Consider the following 14,837-nt stretch of genomic DNA (forward strand, 5'->3'; position numbering starts at 1 on the left):
CCAAAATCATACACAATAATTCTTACGCTACTTCTCCCTTTCTCCCTTCTTACATTGTTGATTCCTAAAGCATTATTAAATACATCTTCCGATCCAAGAAAACATACTCCGTAAAAACATCTTAGAAACTGTACTAATCACATTAAAGATAAAAGTACCAAAAAGGTACCAACAAAAGATATGCTCCAGTCGCATAAATTTAAGCAAGCTTCCCCCCCCCCCCCCCCTCCTAATTGCAATGGAAACCTCTCATTGGTCAGTAAAAAGTGCCAATCCTTCCTACACGTCTCTGTAATTCCTGAAGAGCAGAAGCAGCTATAATTCCGTTGCTTTGGCGGAAGCTTTGGAACATTACTTTTGGAGATCCTGAGCTAGGAATGTTACTAGAGTTTCCGAATTGTCTCTTTCCGTAAGTCGGCTTTGGCTTTCCTCGCCATGATGGATAATAGTTGTCATAGGGCAACTGTAAAAAATGCAGAAAAGTCTCTTCAAGATAATTTACAATCTACACTTCTCTGTACAGTAATAACAATATGCAAGGAGAAGAACAAATGGTGCATAAAGCAATTGCAGAAAGGGTCTGTACATGCTACATACATGCAAAATGCAACATTGATATAAATATGATCATATTTTTCTGTTACAATTCTCAGATTACATTGTGCTTGCTGGTGTTTATGGTAAAGCTGTGTTAACTTACACAAAAAAGTTTATGCAATTTTTTTAATGATAAATGAAAGTCGCTGAAGAATGTGTGCTACCAATCCTCAAGATCCCTATTTCAACCTTTTAAGGATTTTACCTTTCCTCCTTATTGTTAAACCCATTTGTCGAGCCATTTTTTAATGTTTTAAACTTCTGTGAGAAAATTCATGATGAAGGTCCCAGAAGTGTGACTGAATGTCAAAATTTTGGGACATGAACCAGTGATAACCACTCGTTCCTAAGGGAGGTGCTAGAAGGAATGGTTAACATGGAAAGGTTCTGGAAAGGAGAAGATATCATAGGATAGATAGTATGAAAATAAATCAATCCTATGCTCATATGGAGTGTGAAATGCAAGAACGAAAATCCTGGAGGTTGCAGTGAAAAACCTGCAGAAGGATGAAGGAATGAAGATATGTACGCATGTGTATGGATAGATATACGAGGGATGATCGGAAAAAAAGGTTACAAAGCATATAACTTTTGTTTTATTCACTGTAACGTAACGAAAATGTATCTGTAAATTAATAACATGTTTGTCTTGTTGCGAGTTTGAGGACTTCGGATTCTGACCATGTATACCCGAGAAGCGGACATTTAAAATGGTGACTCGTCTAGAAAATTGGTCAAGAGTAGAAGTGAGGGCAGTGGTGCGGTTCCTGTGGGCCAAAAACACTACACCTGCTGACATTCATAGGCAGATTGTGGAGGTGTATGGGGAGGGGACAATTTCAAGGCAACATGTAGCGAAGTGGTGTCGTGCCTTCAAAGAAGGACAGACCAGTATTGTTAATGACAACCCTGGACACAGCGGTAGGCCCAGTACCTCAACCACTGACGTGAACTGTGCTCTTGTGGATGAGTGTATTTGTGAGGACAGAAGAAGAACATTACGCTCAATATCAGCTGAGCTGGGACTACCATTTGGTTGGCTGGCCACCATTATCTGACATGTGATGATGTCAAAAGAACTGCCTTGATGCGGATTTCTGTGCAACTGGTATGGAAAACCTCATCTACCGTTGTGACAAGTGCTTGAACATAAAAGGTGATTACATCGAGGACTAGTGTTGAGTGCCGTCCATCATCAGGTGTGTTGATCTTCCAGCTATGTCTAACACATACGTCATAATAGGCTTTGTAACCTTTTTTTTCGATCATCCCTCGTAGATATGTATGTATGTTTGTGTGTGTGTTTGTTTTGAAAGAAAAGAAAGAGCATCAGAAAGCATAATATAATAAAATGTGAAGGAAATAGGAAACATCAGAGCATTGGAAATCTTTGAATTTTCATGGCCACAGACCACATCTTCAGTGACTGTGCATGTGAAAGAAATCGTAACAAGAAGGGGACCCATCTGTATTTACTCTTTCGTAAATATAATCTTCCTACTTGTTATCCTTGGAATATGAAGTTCTGCATTATTACTTTCTACCACTTAACCAGTCTTGGCTGTTTTAAAAAATGGATGCAAATGCAAACGATGTGTTTCAGAAACCCATTTGCAAGTTCCTAACACCTTACCTAGAAATGAATCGAAAGAACAAAAATGAAATTGTAGAGTTATGTTCTCAATTACAATATTTATATAAATATCCAATTGATAAAATAGTTGGTAATTTACTGATATATAAATTGATAGTGATATAATACTGATTCATCAATGATATTCCTAGTATGTATAAGTTCCATATTTTTCAAAGCACAATTACGTCGTAAAAGGTGCAGTAAGTAAGCCATCAATAGCACAAAACAAACAAGTCATGCTAAATTAAAAAATAATGCAGCATACAGGTTTCATGGTTAAAACAACAAATCCGAATTCAGATGTAAACATTCTGTGGTGTGCAACATATACACATTTTATTTAGTGGGACAAAAATAAATATCTTTATATAATATACCTTGGTAAAGGTGCGTATGCACTACAACCTCCAACCAATAGGAAGTGCTATATCAGTCCCATTTTGCAGGTTAACTGCAAGAAATATGGATTTATGGCAGAAAATTTCGATCTTGGAACAGAATATAAATATAGGCATAAATTACTTCACTATTACAATCCAACTACACAATTCTCAAATGTTAACTTGACTACTTTTGCAATGGCTATTTAACTACAATTGCATGTGCTTGTATTGCAAAAATAGCAGTTGTTACACAGTGTTCAAAATAATAGTAAAACAGTTTTACATCCTAAAAAACTTCGCTATAAATGTTAACACATTAATTTATTTTACTCTTTGAGCACCTTTTATTATTACTAAACTTGATCCCCCAAGTCTCCGTAATGACTTCAATATTTACTGTCTGTCTGGCGATCATAATATTCGATTTTGACTTTTGTACATGAACAAAATAGTTGCAATTATTACACTATAAAATAAAAATATAATAAGAGTGTAATGTTAAATGTTTGAGTACAGTGGAACCTTGTTTATACATTTCTCAGTGCCTGTGTGTGTGAGAAAATATGAAAGTAAAGGAGTTAACTATTTTAACTTTTTAACTTCTTCCATTTCATTTACTACTTTGTTAATGCCTGTTTCATCCTCCGTCAGGAGTGCTACGTCATCTGCAAATCAGAGTATATTAATTTCACTTAACTCCAACATTTAATATCTCGTTTACTTCTTTTGTTGCTTCCTCAGTGCATAACCTGAAAATCAATTGTAACATGCACCATCCTTGTCTGGTATACAGGGTGTCCATAAATTATTCACCCCATAACAGATCAAAATACGAGGTGAGGCTAGAAAAAAACCAGACTGTTGCTACAAAATATTTTATTGGTTATTTTGTACAATATGAACATTATGCCCTTCAAAGTACTCCCCTGCACTATCGATACACCGCTCCATACGAATCTTCCATTGCTGGAGACAGTGCTGGATATCATTTTCCGAAACCATGTTCATGACCTCCGTCACTTTTGTTTTCACACATTCTACGGTCTTAAATCTGGTTCCTTTCAGTGCTGATTTGACCTTTGGGAATAGAAAAAAGTCGCACGGAGTGAGATCCGGCAAATAGGGTGGATGTTCTAACACTGGGATCCCATACTTGGCAAATAAAGCCTTGACTGACAATGCCGAGTGGGCAGAAACATTGTCCTGATGAAGAATCCATGACTTGCTTTTCCACAAATCAGGTTGTCGTCTTCTTACTTGCCCATGAAGGGTCGTCAGCATTGTAATGAAATATTGTTGGTTGACAGTTTGACCTTCGGGTACACAATTCGAATCAATTCACCGACATTTGCAATGTTTGATTCCACTTTTGACATGCAAGACCATCCAGAACGCTTGTCGTTCGCAATCGCTTCTCGTCCCTCTCTAAACCTTTGAAACCACTCAAATACTTGAGTGCGTGATAAACACACATCTCCGTACACTTCCTTCAGCAAACCATAAGTTTCTGTGGCAGATTTTCCGAGTTTAATAAGAAACTTCAGATAGATACACTGTTCCACTTTCACACTTAATTTCTTTTCCGACAGAGCACAGATGTACGGTTCACTTCGTCCACAAACTACAAAAGAACTGAGCGCCACGCACCCTGGGCAATCACACAGCCGGTAGGCAAGATATCACGTTATACACCCATGCACCGCTTATCCTTGACGTGCTTGCAGTTTGTCGACAGCAACATCAATCCGGGTTTTTTCTAGCCACACCTCGTTTTTTTTACTGTAAAAAGTTTCTCGGAAACAACAGATATGGAATCACATTCTTTGGTTCAAAGAATCTTTAGTGAACATACTTCTCATTATTAATAAACATCATTTACATCAGAATATAAAAGAAAAAAATGTTATGTAATCACAAAATACAGTTTTTCACATAATATTGTTACAAAATCAATGCAAACTTCAAATTTTGCATGACTTCCAGGATAATTAGACACTGTGGAAGTGTCATGCAGCATTTTTGCGGACCCCTGCAAATGATAAAAATGCTGGAAAAGTATCGGTCAATAAAATACAACCGATACTTTCTGATACATCGGCATCACTATCATCTCACCCCTAATAGTTTCTTATCCTGCCTTCAACCAAGAGTTGTAGTGCCAGCATAGCCTCTTGTATTTCACCCTTCCTTCCAAATCCAAACTTCCATATGTAATCCTTTTCAGTATTTTTGAGCCATGAAATTTCAGACTGGTAGTACGATTATCCTCATTTTTTTGCTCCTGATTCTTTGGGTATCATTACTATTACGTTATTATTGAAGTCCTCAGGTTATTCTTACATTATGTTATTAATGAAGTTCTCAGGTTATTCTTACATTATGTTATTAGTGAAGTCCTCAGGTTATTCTTACAGTTCCTCAAATATTTTTTTTTTCTCTCCTGAACAGCTTAGTCACTCTGCTGGAAACTGATGCACTCCTGAAGCCTTTCCTTCATGCAACACTTCGAAACCCTTTCTGATCTTCCTTTAAATACCTTCATTTCCAAATGTCTCCAGCAGCTGTAGTTCCTCCAAGTATACTTTTCATCTGGCTGCTTTCTCTTCCCTTTCTATCAGAGGTGTCCTTTCCTATTCTCTGTACCATATACCTTGTTCTTGTCCATTAAAGTTGTTCCTCACCATTTTGTATGCTACATCTACTTTATTCTGTCCCATTTTGTGTTCAATTTCTTCACACATTTCTCTTTCATCTTGTTTTACTTTGTTTCCATGATTCTCTATTAAGGCGAAGAATGACAATTTTGCATCAGGTGTGCATTTATTTCAATACCGTCAAAATGGGTATTGCTATTAAAAAAGTTACTATAAAAGAGAGTATGAATTTCTCCCCATGATGCAAGTGGATGCAGGTTTTCAAGTTGAGTATTAAGCTAGACACGATGTTTGAAAAATGTGAGGAATAAGAATTTTCAGAATCCCATCCATTCCTTAGGTAGAAAAAGAATGCAACACCTTCAAGTTACGGCTAATCAAATGGAAGTTTTCAACTTTTCCAACAACAAATAAAATCTTCAACGTGTCCTCTATCTGTTCATGTGTTTTTCTACACCATCGGAAGTTTGATATTCCCAAGAGAACAAGTAAAATAATACTCCCATAAGTGTAATGCTGAGTCTTCTCCCTCCTACAACCATCCAGTTTACAGACCTTTCTTTCTCCAGCTTGCCACAGGGAAAGTTCAGTGGGGCAAAACCTTTAGAGTTTTTCAGAGTCTTTCCAGAACCCCCTGGCCAGCCTTAAGCTCATTTCTACCTCAGACTGTTTCATTCTTTGAATTTTTGTATTTTCAACTTTCTTCTGTTATGTTTAATATCTATTTCACGTTACCCAGGCTTCTTAGCTTCCTTTTCCTACAGTATTAAGCAAACAGTCTTCTCATGATTGAGTTCCATTTTTCTTCAAAGTTTAGGAACTAACAAGTTTCTGTATTAGGAAGTATACCAGCAGTCACAGTATAGACAGTATGGCAGAAGTGTGCTAATGTAACATGTGGGGAAAATAGAGAGAGCATGAAGGCCAGCAATTGCTGGTTCCCAAGCATGCTGTAGCAATCAGACATATCTGGTTCAGGGTTCTGCTGGCCAGTTGGGCAATCCTGACTTCTTCATTAGCATGCAATGTTAATTGGATGTTATCCATTGTCCTAGTGCTTTAAACTATACTTATTCTAAGACTATGTTTCAAGAGAGCACCTCTTCTCTCTTCAGGTGAAATTTATTTTGCCGGTTGTGGGAATCGAACCTATGACAGACCTGTGATCTTACTACAAATCCGGTGCTATAATCAACTACTCCATAGCGTCCCCCAGAATTCTGTACTACTAAATGATTCTGTTTATCTTTTCCAATAACCCAGGTGGTCTCATATGGTCCCCTCTCCTCAGAAAATAGAAGTAGTAGCATAAGTGAGACATGATGGAGTAGTTGGTTAGAGCCCTGGATTTGTAGTAAAATCACAGATCTGTCAAAGGTTCGATCCCCACCACCAGCAAATGGAATTTCACCTGAAGACGAGAGAAGAGGTGCTCCCTCAAAACGTAGTGTTAGATCAAGTATAGTTTCAAGCACTAGACAATGGATAATCTCCAATCTCTAATGTAGAACCATTGTAACTAACATTCAGAGAATTATTGTATTCTTCATCCATAGATGGCAACAAAAAGTTATTAATTCTTATTGCATAAAAGAATCAAGTATGGCTAGAAAGTTGATCATCATTTTAAATGTATTTGAATATGATAACTGAACTCTAAAAGATGTAAATACAATATGTGATTAATTTGAAGCCCAAGTTCCCATCATTTAATTCCAAACTTTTTTTGCATGGTTCGATTTCTATTTATGCCTGTTCACATACTTCAGAGGCTTACTATGTGTTTTCTGGAGAACCATGTTTCCCGTATGTGAACTCCTAAATGCATATTTGTTTTCTAGCAGCTATTTGTTTACTGTCATCTTGGATATAGACTGCTGATACTACTATGTCATGTGACATGAGGTGCGAAGGGGCATTGCATCCCTAAATGCTTTCATTTTTAGGTTAGGCAGGTCAGGATTGGGGCTTCCAACACCTGATCATGTAATATCTAATCTCAAGAACAAGAGCCTCTTTCAGGCTAGCCTGAAAATTTGCCGGTACTTCATGTCTGAGACGATTGCGAACCAAGAACAGCTACTCAATGTGAAGCATGGAGACTCACATAAGCTACTTTTAAATCATAATTTCTCTGGAATACTTAAGGAAGCTTCTATGTGTACTAATTTGTTTCTCCAACCATCAAACGCATCTCCACAGTTGTTACCAATATTCTAAAACACTTCCAAATACTCCAATAAAACTTGCAAAAGTCATTAAATATTCAGAGCCACTACCTAATTTGATAATAATAACAATTTTTGGTTGTTTAAATTTAATTATTCCAAATGAGCATCTTCCTCACAAATTGGTAAGAAAAGTTTTAAGAGAAACCACTCAAAGGTGGACTAGTTAGCCACTCAATTGCTAAGAAGGGTAGGCGAACAGTAACCGTTATTGACTCATTCATTTCCATAGGGATTGCTGAGGATCTAAGCTTGCCTAAACTTAATGGCTACTAATAAATTGGCATCTATCCAATTGTGAGCTTAGTTTATTCCAATGTAGCCCATTGCCGAATCAGCCAACTTTTTGGGTTTTGGGAGGGGGGGAGAGAAGATATTTTACTCAAGGGACTCTACTAACGATATTCCTATTAGTTCAGCCCTAATCTAGTCTAAGTATCAGTCCTCCTGTGAACAAATCCAGTTATGATTGGGTGCTCTGGAAGCAATTTCCAATAGAAATTCTGCCAGCTGCCTATTTTTTTGTCTCCATGTGTAGTTCCTTTTTTCTTTTCCTCTTTTATTACAGACCTATCAGACTGAAGTGACAAATGACAAGTGGCACATGGGTTTCATACCAAATTGACACTAAGGGAGATTTTACACCAAAGTGACAAGCAACAGGCAATAGATGTTGCTTGGGGATTTCACCAATCGAATACTTGCCGCTATGGTGTGAAATGTTGCTGCTCTTTTGCTCGTAGTATGTATCACATGTCACTCCTGTGTGAATACCACAAATTATACACACCCAAATAGGCACTTCCCCCCTCCAGTCTAACAAAAAAAAACATTCACTGTTCACAGACAACTAACAGACCGAGGTGACATGATGAAAAACAGTCCAGTCCAAGTGACATATGAAGCTTGTTGTGTCATTCCAGTATGAAAGGTTGCATTTATTTTTGAAGGTTCCATTTCCAAGTGTCATGTGTCACTTTGGTGTGAAAGCTCCCTAACTGAAGTAGTTCCATTTTTAAAAATAAATTTTCAAGCTCTGATCAAGCAAACACAGATACATGAAAAATATTTGATCCTGTTTGGGGTTAGCATGAAAAACATGATCCCAGGAACGCACTTATTGACTAAGTTGACATTACTTACTGGTCTTACAGGATGAATTTCCTGTTGCTTGGCCTGAGGGGAGGAGTAAACAGGGCCTCCAATGGTTTTCGTAAAAGCTCTTTTCTCGGCATTCTTTATACCAATGCATGATTTGCTACCCCTTGCTTCTCGAAACTCGCTGTTTTCACTTGGATTCTGGTCAAGCATATTGACTACACTGAAATGTCTTTGGACTCTTCTTAGTGCTGTGTGCCCTGAAAGCAAAAATGAAACTAAATTCTATTTCTCTTCATATTTCCAAGTAATTAAGTATGATTGATTGAGTTGGTGTTATGCACGGTAAGGCTAATCGGGACTGGACCTACAGCTTAAAGTGGGATCCCAACCTCTATGTGCCTCCACCGGGTATCGAACCTGTGACCCCTTGATTACAAGGTGATGACGCTACCACTGCACCATCGGAGAGGACCTTTATGAAGTATGAGAGTGCATACTGAATTCCTTTTCAAATGATGGCTGGAAAGCACTGTATTTGTGATCACTTCCATTGCGTCCGCCAGACATTGTTTATTTTCATGTCCAAGGGTGCTTGTTTTATCTACGTGGTTACTACAGTGAAATAGGAGGGAGATGCTTTATGTAAATTTTTAAGATCTGAATAGGTTTTTTTTTTCGGGATACCAACCAGGTGATTTCCGGTTAGGCTTCTGAGAAGCTTCAATCCCCGAAGATGAGAGTGACGTTAGCTCTCGAAAGCTCAGAATCCTATCTGGAAATCATCTGGTTGATATCCCAAGAAAACTTCTTCATCTTCATCATTCGCCACCAGGAAAGCTTCAAAGTCTGTTTGTGTCAGAATCAATATCAGTTCAACTCTAATCATCATAATTATTAACTTCCACACAATCTTGGAAACTTTGCTTAAAAACAGTTATTCTTTTCGAATCATAATTTAGTTACATTTACCAGTATTTACTGTTACTGTTCTTTATTCTAAATTACCTGTAACACATAGAATTTAATTTATGTATGAACTGCAAGCAGTATACTTATGACTACCTACAATTAACACTATTTTTCATTAATTTTTTAATAAACCTCATATGCTTTAATATGAAAATATAGAGGTAAGAAAATTCCAAGGAAACAATTATAATTGTAAAAATTACATGATGGAAAACATTTGCTCACAAGAAATGCATATTGCCTATGAAAATAAAATTTTACTTTTATTGTTTTTAGCACACCATGATTAGGTGCACTGTTGAAATGTAGGGAAAAGTAACTGTAAAATAACTATTAATTTTCTTGCTCGTCATATGAAAAAATAACTGAGTTACAGTTACTCACTTCAAAAAATAACTAGTTACTTGGGCTGTGGGGTCCAAGCGCACCCAATAATTTGTTGTCTTGTCATTATTATTTATTTTATATTGTTGTATTTATATTGTTAGGGCATCTGACTACCATGTGAGGGGCCTGGGTTCGATCCCCGGTGGGGGAGAACCAGGATTTTTTTCCCCTGTTCAAGCGGCTCTGGCATCCACCCAGCATCATACAAAGTGGGTACCTGGAGGAAGCTCTGGGTGGGTAAAGGCAACCAGGGGCCATGATCAAGAAAGTGTGGGGGTCCTAACTCCACACCCCCTATATGCCTTCATGGCATGGTGCAAAGGAGCACTTTACTTTTATTTTTTGTTATCGTTATATATTTGCTTATTGAAATCAGTAAATAACAGATTTTAAAATGTAAGAATACATTGTTGGTGTGTTTTTTGTGAACTTATAACTAGACCTCGGATTTTTAGGTTCTAAAAAGTGTGCTTTTAGGTTCCTAAAATAGGCTCTAAAAATCCTAAAATAGGTTCAAAAAATCCTAAAATAGGCTCTAAAAATCCTAAAATAGGTTCTAAAAATCCTAAAATGGGCTCTAAAAATCCTAAAATAGGTTCTAAAAATCCTAAAATAGGCTAAAAATCCTAAAATAGGTTCTAAAAATCCTAAAATAGGCTCTAAAAATCCTAAAATAGGCTCTAAAAATCCTAAAATAGGTTCAAAAAGTCTTAAAATAGTTCAAAATTTCTGAAAAATGCTGATTAGGTATATTCACCGGCAATGAAAATGGGACACCTATATCCAGAAATACGCACTATCTTGCATAATGTTATGTGTGTTGCCTAGCCCTACGGCGATGGCAGAACTTACCACTGGAAATTTGCTATTAAAATCCACCCTTCGCCTTATAGTTAGGCAACAATTTTCTTTTTCCACTGTAAAACTCCGCAATTTTGTCTGTGAGGATCATCTTTCAACCAAAACATAGTCAGTGGTGCAAACTTCAATGCTGAAATGTTAGTTTGCAAGGCGTGAATTCCACAAAGTACCAAAGTGACGCGAAAGTGAACAAGACCACACAGATCAGACCACTTTGGATTGTACAGGTAACATTGGCACCAGAGATTTTGCTTCGTTTAGAGCTTTGAAATATCACCATGGACTTGGAGGATGGGAAATTGACAGAGAGTACGTTTCAAACACACTTGTCACTGAATTTTTCGTGATCAAACACAGCAAATGCCTCTGTGTGACATAAAAATCCTGTAAAACCTTTAAAAATATAAAAAACCTAAAAAAGGGCTTGATTTAGGCACATAAACCTAAAATAGGTTATAAGAAGCAAAATAGTTTTTTTTAGGCATTATAAAACTTCATCAGTTGTGTTTTTTAACGAAACGCTGACATAACTTATTATTTCTTATATACCTTTAAAGGACAAAATAGGTTAAAAACCTAAAATAGTACGTCTTACTTCAAAACACTGCTTACCCACAACCAAACTATTCACATGCACCACGTTCATATATCAATATACAGTACTCACCATTACATACTGGTATATGACTAGAACACACGTGATGCCTGTAGTTCACATCAGACACCGATATTCTATCATTATTCACATGAGCACAGTTTCTATTTTGTTCTTCTTCCATCGACTGATGACGAACAATTTTCTCTCTGTCTAGTTTCTCTCTTCTCGACTTGTTCTTAACAGAATTCTCTTCTTTGATTTTACCTTCTTTTGGTTTAATGCTCTTAGATTTTTGAATTGTGCTCATTTGCTTTGGTTCTTCTTTATGTCTAATGGGAAGACACTGTTTATATCTTTTCAGTTTCAGAAATTCATACAATTTATTCCTATATTCATCTACCGTTAGCTGGACATCATCGCTAAGAGGAGGAACAATATCATGATAAAGAACCATTTCATTTATAGGATTGTGAAACCTAGAAAAGAAGAAATAAATTAATACCACCTACTGTTATGACTGCTCAAAATGTAAGGCAATAAATACAAGAAGTGTAATGAAATTATTCATAATGTACTTTAGGTTTGACAAAGTAAGAGAGCTCTCACATAGGCAAATAGTTAGCACACTTATCTTTGGAGTGAGTGGTGCTGAATTTGTTTCCCAGTGGGAGCTCCCAAGATTTTTGTGTTGATTCAGCATTGTGAGGATAATTTGGGAGCTACTTGAAAACAGCAGACTTTGGTCTGAAAAGTCAGAACACAGTGGCAATGGAACTCAATACGCTTAACATGTATCATCCAATGAAAAACTGCTTGGCAGGTCCTGCCCTAAATGGGATGTTATACCATGCAGTTTTAGTTTAAATTCCAGAAAGTAAGACAAAGCCAGGGAAGTTGAATATGAAACCGAAAGTTTGTTTAACCCCTCAGAAGCCTATCCGTAAATCACGTGGTTGATATACTGAAACACCACTTCAGATCAAACTGGGCTGGAGATTATAGTGTGATCCAGGCCCAGTGGTGCAACAACAACCTTCTCTTGCAGGAGGCAGATGACCTTTCTCTAACTTCAAGAATCATTCAAGGTTTGTTGTTACTTCTAGAGTTCATTTTTCTAAGGCTGATCTGTTAAGTTTTTATGTCTAGGGGAAGTGCTGTTTCGTTCATGGTCTGTAGTCATAGTTTAGATGTTCCAAAGTTGATTCAATATAAAATCTCAAATGTTCTGTGAATGGTTCATACACCTGCTTATGTGAACAGATGACTGCAACAGATTTATTCCGTAGAAAAAGAAACGATGTATTTAGACCTTTATTTTACAAGCCTCAACATGTGATTTATACCTTTATATTCAGAAAAATATAACAAAATGGCAGAATCTTACACTAATCAGAAGCTATTTATAGAAAGATTGGATCTGTAAAGTCATCAATACCCAGTGGCGTCTCGTCCCTTGGGGCTTCCGGGGCTTAGCCCCTAAAGAAAAACGGATGTATTCACGTAATTATCAATCACCATAACGCATAACTATCACACAGTCTTTTAAAAGGCGATTTTTACCCACGTAAATTCATCGTCTGTTGCAATGGATACGACAGCGCTCCTAGCGGCATTGATGTCAATTATCGTTTTCCGGGGCACATTGCAAAGGAAGGTGTGGCCTACACCCACCTACGCTACAGTGAAGGTCACATGCTAGCAGAGAGAGGAGGGAAGAGTGCAATGGATTTGAGTGCTGATACGGGACTAGCTCTGTTGCGTCGCGTTCGATCTTGCGTGTTGTTCTGTAGTGTTTTGGTGGCTTTCATTCGCTATGTTTGAGTGAGTTTGGCAGGGTTGATGTTCGAACACAAATTGATGAAGGACATAGGCTGTCAATTACAAGACACAATGAATTTGTCTGGAAAAATAGGCATATATTAAATAGAATTATCGATTGCTTAAAATTCTGTGGTCGACATGAACTTGCTCTACGAGGACATAATGAAAGAGAACAATCTTTAAACAGAGGCATCTTCCCAGATTTATTATCCCTTCATAGAAGAGGGAAAACTAAAGAGGGAACTTCGTGTTCTTTATTGTAGTGAAGAGTTGAAAAACATAAACTCTAGCAGTAGATTGCATTCATTTTTTATTTAAAATTATTTAGAGGGTACCTTTTCAGAAACAGTAAAAATGACAAACATAGTTTTAATAACTCCAGTGGCAACAGCTGAATCTGAACGATGTTTCAGCACATTGAAGCATATTAAAACCTGCTTAAGAAATGCAATGGGACAAGACAGACCAAATGCCTTGGCACTTGCTTACAATAGAGATAGAATACATTTCAAACATAGAGGGCTTCAACGAAAAAGTAATAACAAAATTTGCTGAGCAGAAGAACAGGAGTCAACGTTCATAGAAATGTATGTTTCACAACAATACCTGTTTCTTTTGTAATCATGTGAATTGTTATTATATTTTAAATTCTTTAAAAAAATAAGTCCAGTTTTGTAGTTTAGAAGAAGCTAAATACCCGTTTTTTTGTAATTCATGTAATTTGTCATTACATTTTAAATTCTTTCAAAAAAGTAAGTACAGTTTTGTAGTCTAGAAGAAAAAATACCTATTTTTTGTAATTCATGTGAATTGTCATTATATTTTAAATTCTTTAAAAAATAAGCCCCGGCCAAATTTTAGGCCACAAGACGCCACTGTCAATACCAATCCTATATTGCTTGATACTAACCAAGTACTGACTAATTTGTGATCACCATCCGCAAACTAAGCATAAACTTGTTTATTAGTTGTGAAGAGTGCAAACACATAAATCATCACAGGTCTTCGATGAAAAAATTGTTTCAACTTGAATGGCTGATTCCTATGTATTTTTTACATGCTGATTATGGGAAAATAGTAAAAACATTCCATCATGTACCATTTTTGCGCAAAACGCGATTTTTGGATTTGACACCCACGTATCGTCTTATATGGTAAGTGAGCTGTTAGTAGCATCTTCCATAACTTAAAATAAGCTGTTCCTCATAACATTCAATTTATGCTATTGAGACAAGGATATATGAGTCGATGACCTACTGTCAAACTTCCAGTTCTCCCCTGAGGGTGGGTTTTACCTGACGCGTCATCCAAAAATCCCCATTCAACCACTCCTCCACTGTGCTCCATGAATCATTCTGTTCCTTACCCCACAACTAGGGGTGTGCGGGACAGAATTTTTTGGGTCGGAATGGGAAATTCTTAAAATCCCGATATTTGGGATGAAAATCTCGAGTTCTACACGTCATTTTCACCTTAAGTAATTGTTTTTGAATTTCTGGTACAAAACTTACCATTTCCAATAAGTTCCAGACAATTACAGTGCAGAAAACGTCCAGAATTAACGACTTTTTAAAATGACCATTCGGTATTTCCCGACTGCTC

At 36.9% G+C, this 14,837-nt stretch overlaps 1 protein-coding gene across 2 annotated transcripts in view; it reads right to left on the reverse strand.

Moving 5' to 3' along the window:
* Positions 1-224: 224 nt before the first annotated feature.
* Positions 225-14,837, reverse strand: part of Erk7 (Extracellularly regulated kinase 7) — a 39,355-nt gene continuing 24,742 nt past the window's right edge. The window contains exons 7-10 of one of the 2 annotated variants that reach the window (XM_083113072.1): positions 11,484-11,890; positions 8,642-8,856; positions 2,611-2,684; positions 392-463 (exon numbers count right to left, since the gene is read on the reverse strand). In XM_083113072.1, coding sequence (XP_082969198.1) covers positions 2,658-2,684; positions 8,642-8,856; positions 11,484-11,890 — 649 coding nt within the window. In that variant the 3' untranslated portion in view covers positions 392-463; positions 2,611-2,657. Of the gene's footprint in view, positions 464-2,610; positions 2,685-8,641; positions 8,857-11,483; positions 11,891-14,837 lie in introns of both variants that reach the window. The other variant, XM_083113071.1, reaches the window with a different exon arrangement.

The sequence above is a fragment of the Lepisma saccharinum genome, chromosome 27, assembly GCF_977018435.1.
Source record: "Lepisma saccharinum chromosome 27, izLepSacc3.1, whole genome shotgun sequence".
In the NCBI taxonomy this organism is placed as follows: Eukaryota; Metazoa; Arthropoda; class Insecta; order Zygentoma; family Lepismatidae; genus Lepisma; species Lepisma saccharinum.